The 14,255-nt window shown below is 38.0% G+C and overlaps 1 protein-coding gene across 3 annotated transcripts in view; it reads right to left on the reverse strand.

Annotated features, from left to right (window-relative positions):
* The window catches only part of ap3b1a (adaptor related protein complex 3 subunit beta 1a), a 380,897-nt gene that overhangs the window by 85,956 nt on the left and 280,686 nt on the right, over positions 1–14,255 (reverse strand). For all 3 annotated transcript variants that reach the window (XM_069938172.1, XM_069938181.1, XM_069938185.1), the window contains exon 23: positions 724–955. In XM_069938172.1, coding sequence (XP_069794273.1) covers positions 724–955 — 232 coding nt within the window. The remainder of the gene's footprint in view (positions 1–723; positions 956–14,255) is intronic.

Genomic DNA, 14,255 nt, shown 5'->3' on the forward strand with positions numbered 1-14,255 from the left:
TTTCAAACAAACTTGTATGGTAACTAGCCCAATTGATCATTCTTCCTATCTTAGTTTACATAGTAACTGCAATGAGCCATCAGAAATATCAGTCAAACGCTAAGGGGCCCTCAACTAAGATTTACAAACATATTTCCATCAGGATTTGGTAAACAGTGATTCAGATAAAGGAATAAGGCTTTTCAACACAAAGTCAATACTATATTGCCTACCACTATTCTCCAACACCAATACTAACTTATCTAACTGCAGACAGAGGTTTTGTGACTTTTTGATGTGTTGTGCCTTAATCAGCAAATCCCTCATGGAAATGTGTTTATGCATTTGATTTCCCTTCATTTATGATTTCACGTAAAACATTGTACTTCCACAGCTCAGATCTCTGTTTTAATTTACTTCATTAAACTAAATATAATTTTTATAAATGCTGATCTAATCTCATCATTAAGTTGATGTTGATCTCAACTGCATCCCAAAGGGAATGTACAAGTAGCTACTTCCACATACACAAATGGAAGAATAGTTGAGGGAGAAAGATAGAAATAACCAACTGTACATGCATAGAATGTGAATACATTTCTCAATTTTAGTAGTGCCCAGGGCTAAAAATATAATTTGCTACGGTATGGTTAGAAAATGTAAATATCATAAAATGGAACCAAGAAATAGGCAAACTTACATAATGTAAAACAGGACACGCGCACAAAGGCTGTATGTCAGTACCTATTTCATGGAAATTATGCATTTTCATCCCTGATGTAAGCTTCAGCTCTCCGATTTGGATATTCCGAATTTCTTGGTCAGAACTATTGATGAATGTGATATGAACAGACACCATGTTTGGGCTGTAAATACATGGTTGACGTGAAAAGTAGTACTGTGCTCCAAGCCCCTTTCCAGACATACGATGAAGTAGCTCATACGATTTTGGTGGAACAAATACAGGAGTGATAACCTGACACAAAAAAAAAGCACAACTTAAACAGAGAAATTGTAAACACAAACAACTCATTTTATTTTTAGTAATTCAAATTCCTCAGAGGCTAAGAGTCAATACAATAATAAGTGATTCTTCTGCAGATTCCCAAAGTCAAATTCTGGATCCCTTTGAGAGTTACTTTTATTACTTTACTTTTCTATTTCATTGGAGAATATGAGAACAGTGAGAACATTGCATGTGATATTGTTTGTAATACATAAAGTTCTGGAGAAACTTCACAGGAAGCAAAGATAAATAACCAACATTTTGGGCCTAAGCCCTTTTGTCAAGGTATGAGCAAAAAGCAGGGAGGCAACTGAATAAGAAGGTGGGGAAGAGGCAAGAAGGGACAGGGGAGGAGCACAGGCCAATATGCAAAAGGTCATAGGTGATTATGGGTGGGAGGGCAGAAGGGAAAAAAAAGCTGAGACATGCATTGAATGGAGCTCTCTGAATGAAGAGGGTAGGGAGCTGGAGGAAAGGAAGCCCCTTTTCCACTGGCACCTTGTCCCAGGAATTAATAGGGATGGGGTCCAGTGAAAAAAGAAAACAAACAGCTTGCCGGCGTCAAATCAAACTATAGTTGATGCAGCACAGAGAAATAAACTGTTTCCACTAACAGGAAGATTAATAACCAGAGGACGGCAGAATGTGACGAGTGGGGTCCCACAGGGACCGACCGGTGTTGGGACCTCAGTTGTTTATGTAAATAATTTGGATGAGGGGATTAATAACTACATATGCAAATTTGCAGACGACACTAATCTGGGTGGTAGTGTGAAGTGCGAGGAGGATGTCGCGAAATTGCAGGGGAACTTGGATAGATTAGGGGAGTGGGCGGAGAAATGGCAGATGAAGTTACATGTGAGTAAATGAGAGGTTGCCCATTTTGGAAAAAAGAGCAGAGTATTACTTAAATGGAGTTAAGCTTGGGAGAGGGATAATGCAAAGGGATCTGGTTGTACTTGTTCACCAGTCATTGAAAGCGAACATGCAGGTTCAGCAAGCGGTGAAGAAGGCAAATTAAGAGTGGACTGGAGTATAAGAGTAGAGAAGCCCTCTTGCAGTTGTACAGGGCCCTGAAGAGATCTCACCTGGAGTAGTGCGTCTAGTTCTGGTCCCCATATTTAAGAAAGGACATACTTGCTATAGAGGGAGTGCAGTGCAGATTTACGAGGTTAGTTCCTGGCATGGCAGGATTGTCATACGCAGATAGGTTGGATTATATACGATGGAGTTTAGAAGGATGAGGGAAGACATGATTGACGTATTTAGGATTATCAAAGGGCTTGACAGGGTGAAATCAGAGTACGTTCCCAATGATGGGAGAGACTAGGACTAGAGGGCATAGTTTAAGAATACAGGGAAGGCCATTTAAGACAGAAATAAGGAGAATATTTTTTTACCCAGAGAGTTGTGGATCTATGGAATGCATTGCCACAGAGGGTAGTGGGGGCGGATTCGCTGGATAGATTTAAGAGAGAGTTGGATAAGGTTCTTGTGGGCAGGGGAGTTAAGGGTCAATGGGGTTAAGGCTGGGATTGCTTATTGAAAGAGAAAGATCAGCCATGATCCGATAAATGGCGGTGCTGGCTCGATGGGCCAATTGGCCTACTCCAGCACCTATTGTCTATAAAGATTTATGTCTAATGTCAAAGCCATCTGAAAGTGAGCAATGTTTTTTTGCCTGGCCTACAATATCTAGATTACAGAAAAAGATTAAGGAGACTGGGACTTTATTCATTGGAACTTAGACAGTTGAGAGGAGATTTGATAGAGGTATTTAAAATTATGAAGGGAATAGATAGACTAGATGTGAGTAGACTCTTTCCCTTGAGGGCAGGGGAGATTGGAACAAGAGGGCATAAGTTAAGGGTAAAGGGGCAAAACTTTAGGAGAAATGTTAGAGGATGCTTCTTCACTCAGAGAGTGATGGCAGTATGGAATGATCTTCCAGAGGAGATAGTTGCGTCAGGGTCCTTTCTGTCATTTAAGAGGTTGGATGTGTACATGGATATGAGGGGGTTGGAGGGTTATGGGTGGAGAGTGGGGAGTGGGAGCTAGTGGAGTTGTTCAAGTGAACTGGCGTGGACTCGAAGGGCCGATATGGCCTGTTTCCACGCTGTAAACTGTTATATGGTTGTTATATGGTTTAGAATTGTTTTTGACATGAACTGAGATATAATGACCTGAAGACCTTGAAAGAAAAAGATGCAGTTTCAATACTGTAGTAACTTTCAGAATGGAATCATGTTTACACTTGAAAAGTAGAAATATACAGGGAAACTGGTAACTGAAACTAACTGGATAGCCCTTTTAGTCAGAAATTGGTAACTGAAACTAACTGGATAGCCCTTTTAGTCAGTGCTGTAAGAATCAAGGTTTTGAGTATACATTTATGTGTTTGAGATGAAACTTGAAGCAAACTAATAAGCCAAACTGTTGTAATGTTGCACTCTTTTTTTCTTTTCCTCTTTTTTTAACTCCATGGACACGTTGATGCCAGTGCTGTAACTTCTAAAAACCGATTCCAAAACATTGTTGAGGAAGATGTGATCTACTGCAGATTCCCTAATAAACTCATTTCTGAAAAATATTCTAATGTTCTCCTAAACAATGCATAATCAATCTCTGAATAAACTGGACATTTTTTAATCTATCATTTCCATAGTAATATTTACAAATTTATCTAAGGAATTTTCAAATGACAATGTTTTGTTTGTTTTACAGGAAGCAATCCGAAGTCCTTAAAATTGCTACAATCATATTGGATATGGGTTTTATAAATTGCAGTTAGGTTTTATAAATAATCTTTTTCTTCAAGTGATGGTCAAACTCTGATTATTCCTGGAATATTTGTTTGAGGAAACACGAGAAGAAAAATCTGAAGAGAACACTTTGAATGACGAAAATTGCAGGATCTGGAAAGGCCTAATGCATTGAAAGGACAGCACAGACCATTCACATATTTCATCTGTTTATTGCGATAAGCAAATAGCCCGTGGAATGACAGTGCACATTACTGTCAAATGAGTAACACTTAGGTTTAGTGAAACATTTATATGGGCCTTTACCTCTCTTAAAAACAGACAGCATCTCTCAATGTCATCTGAAAGAAAAGTCTTACATTTTTAACACTTCACTAAAAAATAACTGAAGAGTGTAAAATGACAAATACCTTGTGCAGTTAGCTGGTAATGGACCATACTCTCAACTCATTTAGATTTATGCAATATAAACTTGTCACTAATAATTAATTTATGAGACAGCTGTTCCCAGAATCTTCCAAGTCTATCGTTATGGAAGCTCTTAAGCTACACCTTCAAAAACCGGAGGAGGTTTTAAAGCAATCTTTTAAGTAAATAGACAGATCTCTAATAATCTAAAAGCAAAGTAACATCTTAAAAACAACAGGTAGCACAATGACCTAAATTAGGTTAACTGAAAATAATATTACTGAATGCACAACTAAGCACCTCTGAAAATTAAAGGCTCTGTTCTGTCTCTACATATGCTTTTAGGTAATGGTAACTTACTGTGGCTCTGTTTGTAAAGCACTTAGTGTCACTTACAGTTAGTGAAAGCAATAGTTCAAACAATTTGTCTATTTTGTATGAAATAAAAATCTATTTGCAAGTTGCTGAGTTTTATGAGGTGATGCCATTGCTTCATTAATAATCAACAGTTCAGTGTTCCAGCCATTTTTCACTGGAATTACACCGAAAATTGCCAAAGATGCGTTATTGTTGAATTTTTGGGGGGTTTAAAACTAAGCATGATTTGTGATATTAACATAATATATTCCACTTGAAGAGCCAAAAAGCTGGTTTGCTAAGTTAATTTCCAAATGCCCAGTTCCCAGTTTTGTTTAAGATATCAAAGGATAACAGAAGCATTAAAGAAACACTGGAAATGAGAACCCTAGTCAGAGCACTGACAAAGATAGGCCTTCATCCAAGAGGCAAACATCTACCAACATTATGCAAATAAGCCAATTCCTCACAGAAACCCGAGGTAGAAAAATAGATAGGAGCCCTTTGTTCATCAAGGCAAAAAATAACAGTGTTGTTGAAGCTCAGCTTCTTCAGTAGTTCACTTGGTGGGGGGGGGGGGGGGGTGGTGGAGTATTTTTCAATTGGGTAACATTGTGTGAGGCTTGAAATGCGCAGGATGGGAGAAGCTTCCACATCTATTCTTCGTAATTAAAGATACAGCTACACAATTTCTTTTCATTACTTCAAATAATATCACTCTGACTAATGATTACCAAAAGTCAAAGTTGTAAGGGCCCTTGACCCACTACATGCACGCCAACATTTTCAATATTCTTCCCCCATTAGCCCATCTCCTTGCCTTGCTGATTTAAATTATGCAAAATTCTCCTAAACATTATATCCTGCTCCACTACTTGCTCTGGCATTTGAAGGTATAGCTTAAGATCTTCCATATGGACATGGAAGATTCTGGGAACAGCTTGTCTTTTTAATTATTGGTGATAATTATAAACTATTATCGATGCAAAACTCTTTCCCTTCAAATTCACTTTAAAATTCCTTCCTTTCATCTTAAACCTATGCCCTCTTATTTTTGAAATAATGGGGAAAAGAATCCAACCATCTACACCTCATAATTTTTTGTACCTCCATCAGATTACCCTTCATCTTCTTTTGTTCCAGGGCAAATAAACTGCTGATCCGATCTCTCTCCATAGATTAAGCCTTTTGATCTAGATAGCATCCTGGTGAATCCCCTCTGCACCCTCTTAGTGTAACCAGATCCTTCCTACAGTGTGGCAATCAGAAGTTTATTGCCATTTGTACAGTGAAAATATTTGTTTTGTGTGCTATCTAGCAAATAAAATGCAGAAAGAGATCAGTTAAAATGAGCAAGGCAATATTATTTTACTAATGTGTGGTTCCGTCAGAAATTGGATAGTGGCAGCAATGAAACTGTCTTTGAACTGAGACAACATATACCACCATGCCTTCATCAATCGTTGAACTGAGACAACATATACCATCATGCCTTCATCAATCGTTGAACTGAGACAACATATACCACCATGCCTTCATCAATCGTTGAACTGAGACAACATATACCATCATGCCTTCATCAATCGTTGAACAGAGACAACATATACCACCATGCCTTCATCAATCGTTGAACTGAGACAACATATACCACCATGCCTTCATCAATCGTTGAACTGAGACAACATATACCACCATGCCTTCATCAGTCGTTGAACTGAGACAACATATACTACCATGCCTTCATCAATCGTTGAACTGAGACAACATATACCACCATGCCTTCATCAGTCGTTGAACTGAGACAACATATACCACCATGCCTTAATCAGTCGTTGAACTGAGACAACATATACCACCATGCCTTCATCAATCGTTGAACTGAGACAACATATACCACCATGCCTTCATCAGTCGTTGAACTGAGACAACATATACCACCATGCCTTCATCAATCGTTGAACTGAGACAACATATACCACCATGCCTTCATCAATCGTTGAACTGAGACAACATATACCACCATGCCTTCATCAATCGTTGAACTGAGACAACATATACCACCATGCCTTCATCAATCGTTGAACTGAGACAACATATACCATCATGCCTTCATCAATCGTTGAACAGAGACAACATATACCACCATGCCTTCATCAATCGTTGAACTGAGACAACATATACCACCATGCCTTCATCAATCGTTGAACTGAGACAACATATACCATCATGCCTTCATCAATCGTTGAACTGAGACAACATATACCATCATGCCTTCATCAATCGTTGAACTGAGACAACATATACCACCATGCCTTCATCAATCGTTGAACTGAGACAACATATACCACCATGCCTTCATCAATCGTTGAACTGAGACAACATATACCACCATGCCTTCATCAATCGTTGAACTGAGACAACCTATACCACCATGCATTCATCAATCGTTGAACTGAGACAACATATACCATCATGCCTTCATCAATCGTTGAACTGAGACAACATATACCACCATGCCTTCATCAATCGTTGAACTGAGACAACATATACCATCATGCCTTCATCAATCGTTGAACTGAGACAACATATACCACCATGCCTTCATCAATCGTTGAACTGAGACAACATATACCACCATGCCTTCATCAATCGTTGAACTGAGACAACATATACCATCATGCCTTCATCAATCGTTGAACTGAGACAACATATACCACCATGCCTTCATCAATCGTTGAACTGAGACAACATATACCATCATGCCTTCATCAATCATTGAACTGACACAACATATACCACCATGCCTTCATCAATCGTTGAACTGAGACAACATATACCACCATGCCTTCATCAATCATTAAACTGAGACAACATATACCATCATGCCTTCATCAATCGTTGAACTGAGACAACATATACCATCATGCCTTCATCAATCGTTGAACTGAGACAACATATACCACCATGCCTTCATCAATCGTTGAACTGAGACAACATATACCACCATGCCTTCATCAATCGTTGAACTGAGACAACATATACCACCATGCCTTCATCAATCGTTGAACTGAGACAACATATACCACCATGCCTTCATCAATCGTTGAACTGAGACAACATATACCACCATGCCTTCATCAATCGTTGAACTGAGACAACATATACCATCATGCCTTCATCAATCGTTGAACTGAGACAACCTATACCACCATGCCTTCATCAATCGTTGAACTGAGACAACATATACCACCATGCCTTCATCAATCGTTGAACTGAGACAACATATACCATCATGCCTTCATCAATCGTTGAACTGAGACAACATATACCACCATGCCTTCATCAATCGTTGAACTGAGACAACATATACCACCATGCCTTCATCAGTCGTTGAACTGAGACAACATATACCATCATGCCTTCATCAGTCGTTGAACTGAGACAACATATTCAACCATGCCTTCATCAATCGTTGAACTGAGACAACATATACCACCATGCCTTCATCAATCGTTGAACTGAGACAACATATACCATCATGCCTTCATCAATCGTTGAACTGAGACAACATATACCACCATGCCTTCATCAATCGTTGAACTGAGACAACATATACCACCATGCCTTCATCAATCGTTGAACTGAGACAACATATACCATCATGCCTTCATCAATCGTTGAACTGAGACAACATATACCACCATGCCTTCATCAATCGTTGAACTGAGACAACATATACCACCATGCCTTCATCAATCGTTGAACTGAGACAACATATACCATCATGCCTTCATCAATCGTTGAACTGAGACAACATATACCACCATGCCTTCATCAATCGTTGAACTGAGACAACATATACCATCATGCCTTCATCAATCGTTGAACTGAGACAACATATACCACCATGCCTTCATCAATCGTTGAACTGAGACAACATATACCATCATGCCTTCATCAATCGTTGAACTGAGACAACATATACCACCATGCCTTCATCAATCGTTGAACTGAGACAACATATACCATCATGCCTTCATCAATCGTTGAACTGAGACAACATATACCACCATGCCTTCATCAATCGTTGAACTGAGACAACATATACCACCATGCCTTCATCAATCGTTGAACTGAGACAACATATACCACCATGCCTTCATCAATCGTTGAACTGAGACAACATATACCATCATGCCTTCATCAATCGTTGAACTGAGACAACATATACCATCATGCCTTCATCAATCGTTGAACTGAGACAACATATACCACCATGCCTTCATCAATCGTTGAACTGAGACAACATATACCACCATGCCTTCATCAATCGTTGAACTGAGACAACATATACCACCATGCCTTCATCAATCGTTGAACTGAGACAACATATACCATCATGCCTTCATCAATCGTTGAACTGAGACAACATATACCATCATGCCTTCATCAATCTTTGGAGTAAAAAGTATTTGAGTGGAAGAGTCAGAATTCTACAGCACCAAAACAGGCTCCTCAGTCCAACTTGTCCATGTCAACCAAGCTGGCCCCATTTGTCTGTGTTTGGTCCATGTCTCTCCCAATCTTTCTTATCCACGTACATGCATTGATGATGCCTCTTTAACTTTCCAATTGTCTCTGCTTCTTCCATTCCTCTGCAACTTGTTCCATAAACCTCCACCCAGTGTGTGAAGATGCCTCTCAGGGCCTTTTTAAAATGTTCTCCTTTCACCTTAAATCTATGTCCTCCTGTTTTGGATTTACCTTCACTGGGAAAAAGGTAATGACTATGTACTTAATGTCTCCATAACTTTATAAACATTTATAATGTCCCCTCTACACTCCACAGAGAATAAAAGTCACAACCTCCGCTTGTAACTTAAGCATAACGGTCAGTCTCAGTAGTATTCTCATGAATAAAATATTTTTTTTTAAAATCCTTTACCTATCCCATGAGATATCACAAATAATTGCAACAACATCATTATAATTATTGATATGCAAATTAGTGATCAATCTAAAATCAGAAATCTGGAATAAAATAGAAACTCATAATTTAAGTAACTCTAGCCATTCTTTTAAACCAATAACAGTCAATAATTTTATTTTACAGATACCTATACCAGAACAGTGTCCTTTGGAACTAAATGCAGATAGAAAAATGTAATACCATCTGCTCATCTATTAATGTCCAAAGGTAGAGAGAAATCATGAAAAAGAGATCTGTGGAGATCTAATCGTCAAATTAGATTAAAAAGCATACCAGGACCATGGGTGTGACTCTTGAGAGCTACCTGAATATACTACCCTGCTGTTTTTGAAAGGTAGAAAACAAATTCAACTCAACTCAAATGAATTAAGAAACGTGTAGCATGTTATTATATAACCACAGCCATCAAAATAATTCAATAACATACAAAACATGATCTGAAAGACTTCCCTGCACACAATATTCTCAAACCTAATGGTAAACAATGGAAACAAATGGCCATTTGTCAAATCACAGGAATATTTGACAAATGATTTTCCAGACACTTACAAAACAACAAAAACTGTGACAGTATGCGAGATAAAACAATCTTGTATAAAATCAAGAGATCTGTGCATCTTCAGATTTTTTTTAAGAAAGACATTTCCCATCCATTTATAATATTTTTAATAGAGGCACCCCACACCGCCCACCGTGATGCGATGTTGCAAAGTACTGCTCACAAATATCTGGAGAGTGATATCCAATTTGTGATAGATGTCCCATATCATTCAAGCTACAGCCTCAGCAGGCCAGACTTACAAAATCATATCTTATAGGAAACCATACTAATTCCTGCATCATAATCTTTGGATATGTCTTGTCCAACTAGCAGGACACACCCATCAGATGTGGGCAGCACGTGGGTGGACAGGCACGAGCCCTGCAAGATTTCAAAGTTTCACCGTGTCAATTCAAACATGGCAAAAAAAATTCCCTGATTACAGCCTACTGTCCTACCCCAGGTGTTACTTCACCTTGAACAAAACTGAAAGCAGCATTGAAAAGAGCAAGATTATATAATACACTCTGAGGCTCAGTATCGCCAACACAAAGTGTGCAGCTAAAGTACAAAGCTTCCTGACTGTGTCTATATTAAACAGTGAAACTTATTTGACCTTGCCATCAAAATGTATCTGCTGTAGATAGATGACACAGACTTCATGGAACAAATGGCTTGTTTCCCTGCTTTATCTCTCTGATGCACCAGTCCAGGATAACTTGTACAAGTGACTACTGCACAGTCTTTGTGCAGACAAAATCCCATCTTCACACCAGGTAAACTCTCCAGCATGACAATCAAACTGAAGGGATAGATTAACAACAGATCTAGCACCTCAAACTAGGGCAAACATGAGGTGATGTGGATATCAATTGCAGCAAAAATGTACACCATCATCAAAATTCTGTAAATGAAAATAAAAATTTGACATAGGTAGTATATATGCCAGCACAAATATTTTTCAATATAATACTATGAAGTAGGCATTTCTGGTGATTTTTCAATCAGATGAAACTAAATAAAGAGTTCTAATCATAGACATATTTCTGAGGAATCCTCCACAGATGCAGCTACTGAGGAATTCTGAGAAGGCAGCTTTTGCGCATTCTATCTATTGCTCAACAAAGACAATTTAGTCTAGATTTCAAATCTTTATTGACTAAAAATTCTTTGTGTCTTTAGAAAAAATATTAAAGCCTTTTAAATGTGAGGAGATAAATTTAATGCCTGCAACTACATTATCCTGAAGTTCACTTCTGTCTTCAACATAATGGAGGTATTGAAAAGATTTTTATCAAATGGAAAACCAACTAAGAACTGATAATAAGCCTTAAAATGTAACCATACAGTAACAACTCTGCAAAGAAAAATCCTCGCTTGGATAAAACTTCCAAGCAAACATATCAGTAATAATTATGAGGGTCTTAGTGCAAGACAATTAAATTAAATTCATTCCATGGCACTTCAGGATAATGCTCAATGTTTTAGAGTCTGTAGTTTGAATCATATGGAACAGTAGAATTTAAATCTTCAGATAAAAACTAGCATTTTTAGGTAAAGGCAACTAAAAAATTCAACTATTTAGGAAATGGTTTCACTATTCTGACTGTACCTTGGCAAAATAATGTTTTGAATATTGAAAAGCCAACCTAGAATGAAATGGCTAAGCTCATGTACAGTTTCTAGCAAGAAAGACAAATGCTGCAAAATATTCAGTAAATACACCCTCAGAAATTAAACAATAGCTTCAATACTGCATCAAATAGAATGGTGAAATTTCATTAAAGTATGTCTGGATTATAAAACATTTTGTTCCAATTATGAAAAAAGGGTAATGAATTAGACATTAAAAATATAGATAGAACCATACGAGGTAAAGAGAGGGTAATTTATGATACTCTGACACAAGATACCTTCAATGCTGGTAGAAACAGATTAAGTGATAATATCAAAACCAATGCGGGTAAAAAATTTGAAAAGGGGCAGAAGTAAAAAATGTGAGGAAGGGGTGAACCCAAATAAATACTTCTTTCAATAACCCAATGAAATTTTGGACCAAAGGATCAACACTATGAACTCTTAAAGCACATTTTCATGAATATGTGTATGTAAGTGCATCAGAATACCACTTTCCATATTTAACCAATCTTCAGGAAATATATTTTACTTAAGACTGTAAAGCAATTGCAATATTTTAATCATTGTATTTGTGCTTTAATAGATGTCACATACAGTTAGCAGTACATAGCTATTTGAAAATGCAGGGTTATAAAAATGAAATAGTGAAGAAATAAAAGATATAAAAGCTGCAGTAATTTAGAGCTGTGTTTACATATGGTCAACTTATAGTTTCTTAAAGGTAATGCTATTTAAACTGACCTTGCAAGTACAAGGTGGATATTCATCACTGTAGTATGACTAACTCATTTTGTCTGTCAATAAGTAACATCTTAATCTTTGCTTTAGCTTGGCCCAGAATTACAGCTCAACAATGCTGTCATTTTTCAAGGTCTGAATTTAGCTTCAACTGCATATCATCACCAGTTGACAAAATGGACATCCAGCAAGACCTTATTTTATAAACTCTCTTCTCCCTCTGTAATGTAACTATAATTCAGAACAAATTACCTAGCCTTGACTTCGCAGTCTATCTTTGATTTTCACCCCTTCTTTATGAACAAGTGATAAACCATTTGGAAATGTTGATTGAGGGCGTCTATTATGATTCAGCTTAAAACTGAGGTGATTGATGCAAGAAGTCGTCACCTTCTGAGCATGCTACAAGGCAGATATCCTTTTTGTCAAATGACCTGAAAATCCTGCTGACGTTCTAAAAGAATCCTCAAGGATGTCAGGAAGGGAGAATCACTTTCATATTATAGGTAAAACATCCTGATGTAGGAATAGATTTTGTTCCAATGACCTTTCTGTGACATTCATTTTGAATAATGCAAAAACAAAAGAACCTGCCAACCTCCATTTTAAATATAACCATTGATGGCCTCCATAGCTGTCTGTGGCAGTGAATTGCACAGATTCAGAAACCTCCGACTGAAAACTTCTCATCTTTGTTTTGAAGGGATGTCCTTTCATTCAGGGGCTGTGCCTTCTGGTCCTAGATTCTCTCACTACTAGAAACATCTCCATGTCCACTGTCTCTCTAGCCCTTTCATTATTCTCAATGTTTCAACGAGGTTTCTCCTCATCCTTAAAATCTTCAGTGAGTACGGGCACAGAGTCATCAAATGATCCTCATATTTTAACCCTCTCATTCCGGAGATTGTTCTCGTAAACCTCCTCTGGACTATCTCCAATGAGAGTACACCCTTCTTTAGATGTGGGCCCCAAAATTACTCAATACTACAAATTGGTCTGATCAAGCCTCACCATTCCATTTTTGCCTTTTATATTTTATTGCCTTCAAAATGAACTTTAACATTGCATTTGTCTTCCTTACTACAAGTTAACTTTGAGAGAATTCTGTAATAGGACACCTAATTCCCTTTGGACATCCGATTTCTGAATTCTCTCTCCATGGACAAAATAGTTCATTTCTTTAGTCCTTCTACCATGACCATACACTTTCCTATGCTGTATGCCATCTGTCATTTCTTTGCTCATTCTCCTAACCTATGGAAGTCCCTCTGCAGACTCCCTACTTCCTCAACTCTACCCATCCCGCCACCTATCTTTGTATCATATGAAAACTTGGCCACAAAGCCATTAATTCTATCATCCAAATCATTTACATACAGTGTGAAAAATAGCAGACCCAACCCCAACAGAATAGCACTAGTCACTTACAGCCAGAAAAGGCCCCCTTTATTCCCACTTCTACCAGTCAGTCAATCTTTTATCCATGCGAGTACCTTCCCTGTAATACCATGGGTTTCTAACTTATTTAGCAGCCTCATGTGCCGTGTCAAAGGTCTTCTGAAAATTCAAGTAAACAACATCCACCAATACTCCTTTGTCTGTCCTGCTCGTTACTTCCTCAAAGAACTCCAACAGATTTGTCAAGCAAGATCTCCCCTGAAGGAAACCATGCTGACTTCAGTCTATTTTATCTTGCACTTTCAAGTACTGTGAAGCCTCATCCTTTGTAATGGACTCCAGAATCTTTCCAACCACTGAAGTTAGGCTAATCAGCATACAATTGCTTGTCTTTTGCCTCTCCCTATTCTCAGTGGAGTTAAATTTGCAATTTTCCAG

The sequence above is a fragment of the Narcine bancroftii genome, chromosome 1 (assembly GCF_036971445.1).
Source record: "Narcine bancroftii isolate sNarBan1 chromosome 1, sNarBan1.hap1, whole genome shotgun sequence".
Taxonomy (NCBI): domain Eukaryota; kingdom Metazoa; phylum Chordata; class Chondrichthyes; order Torpediniformes; family Narcinidae; genus Narcine; species Narcine bancroftii.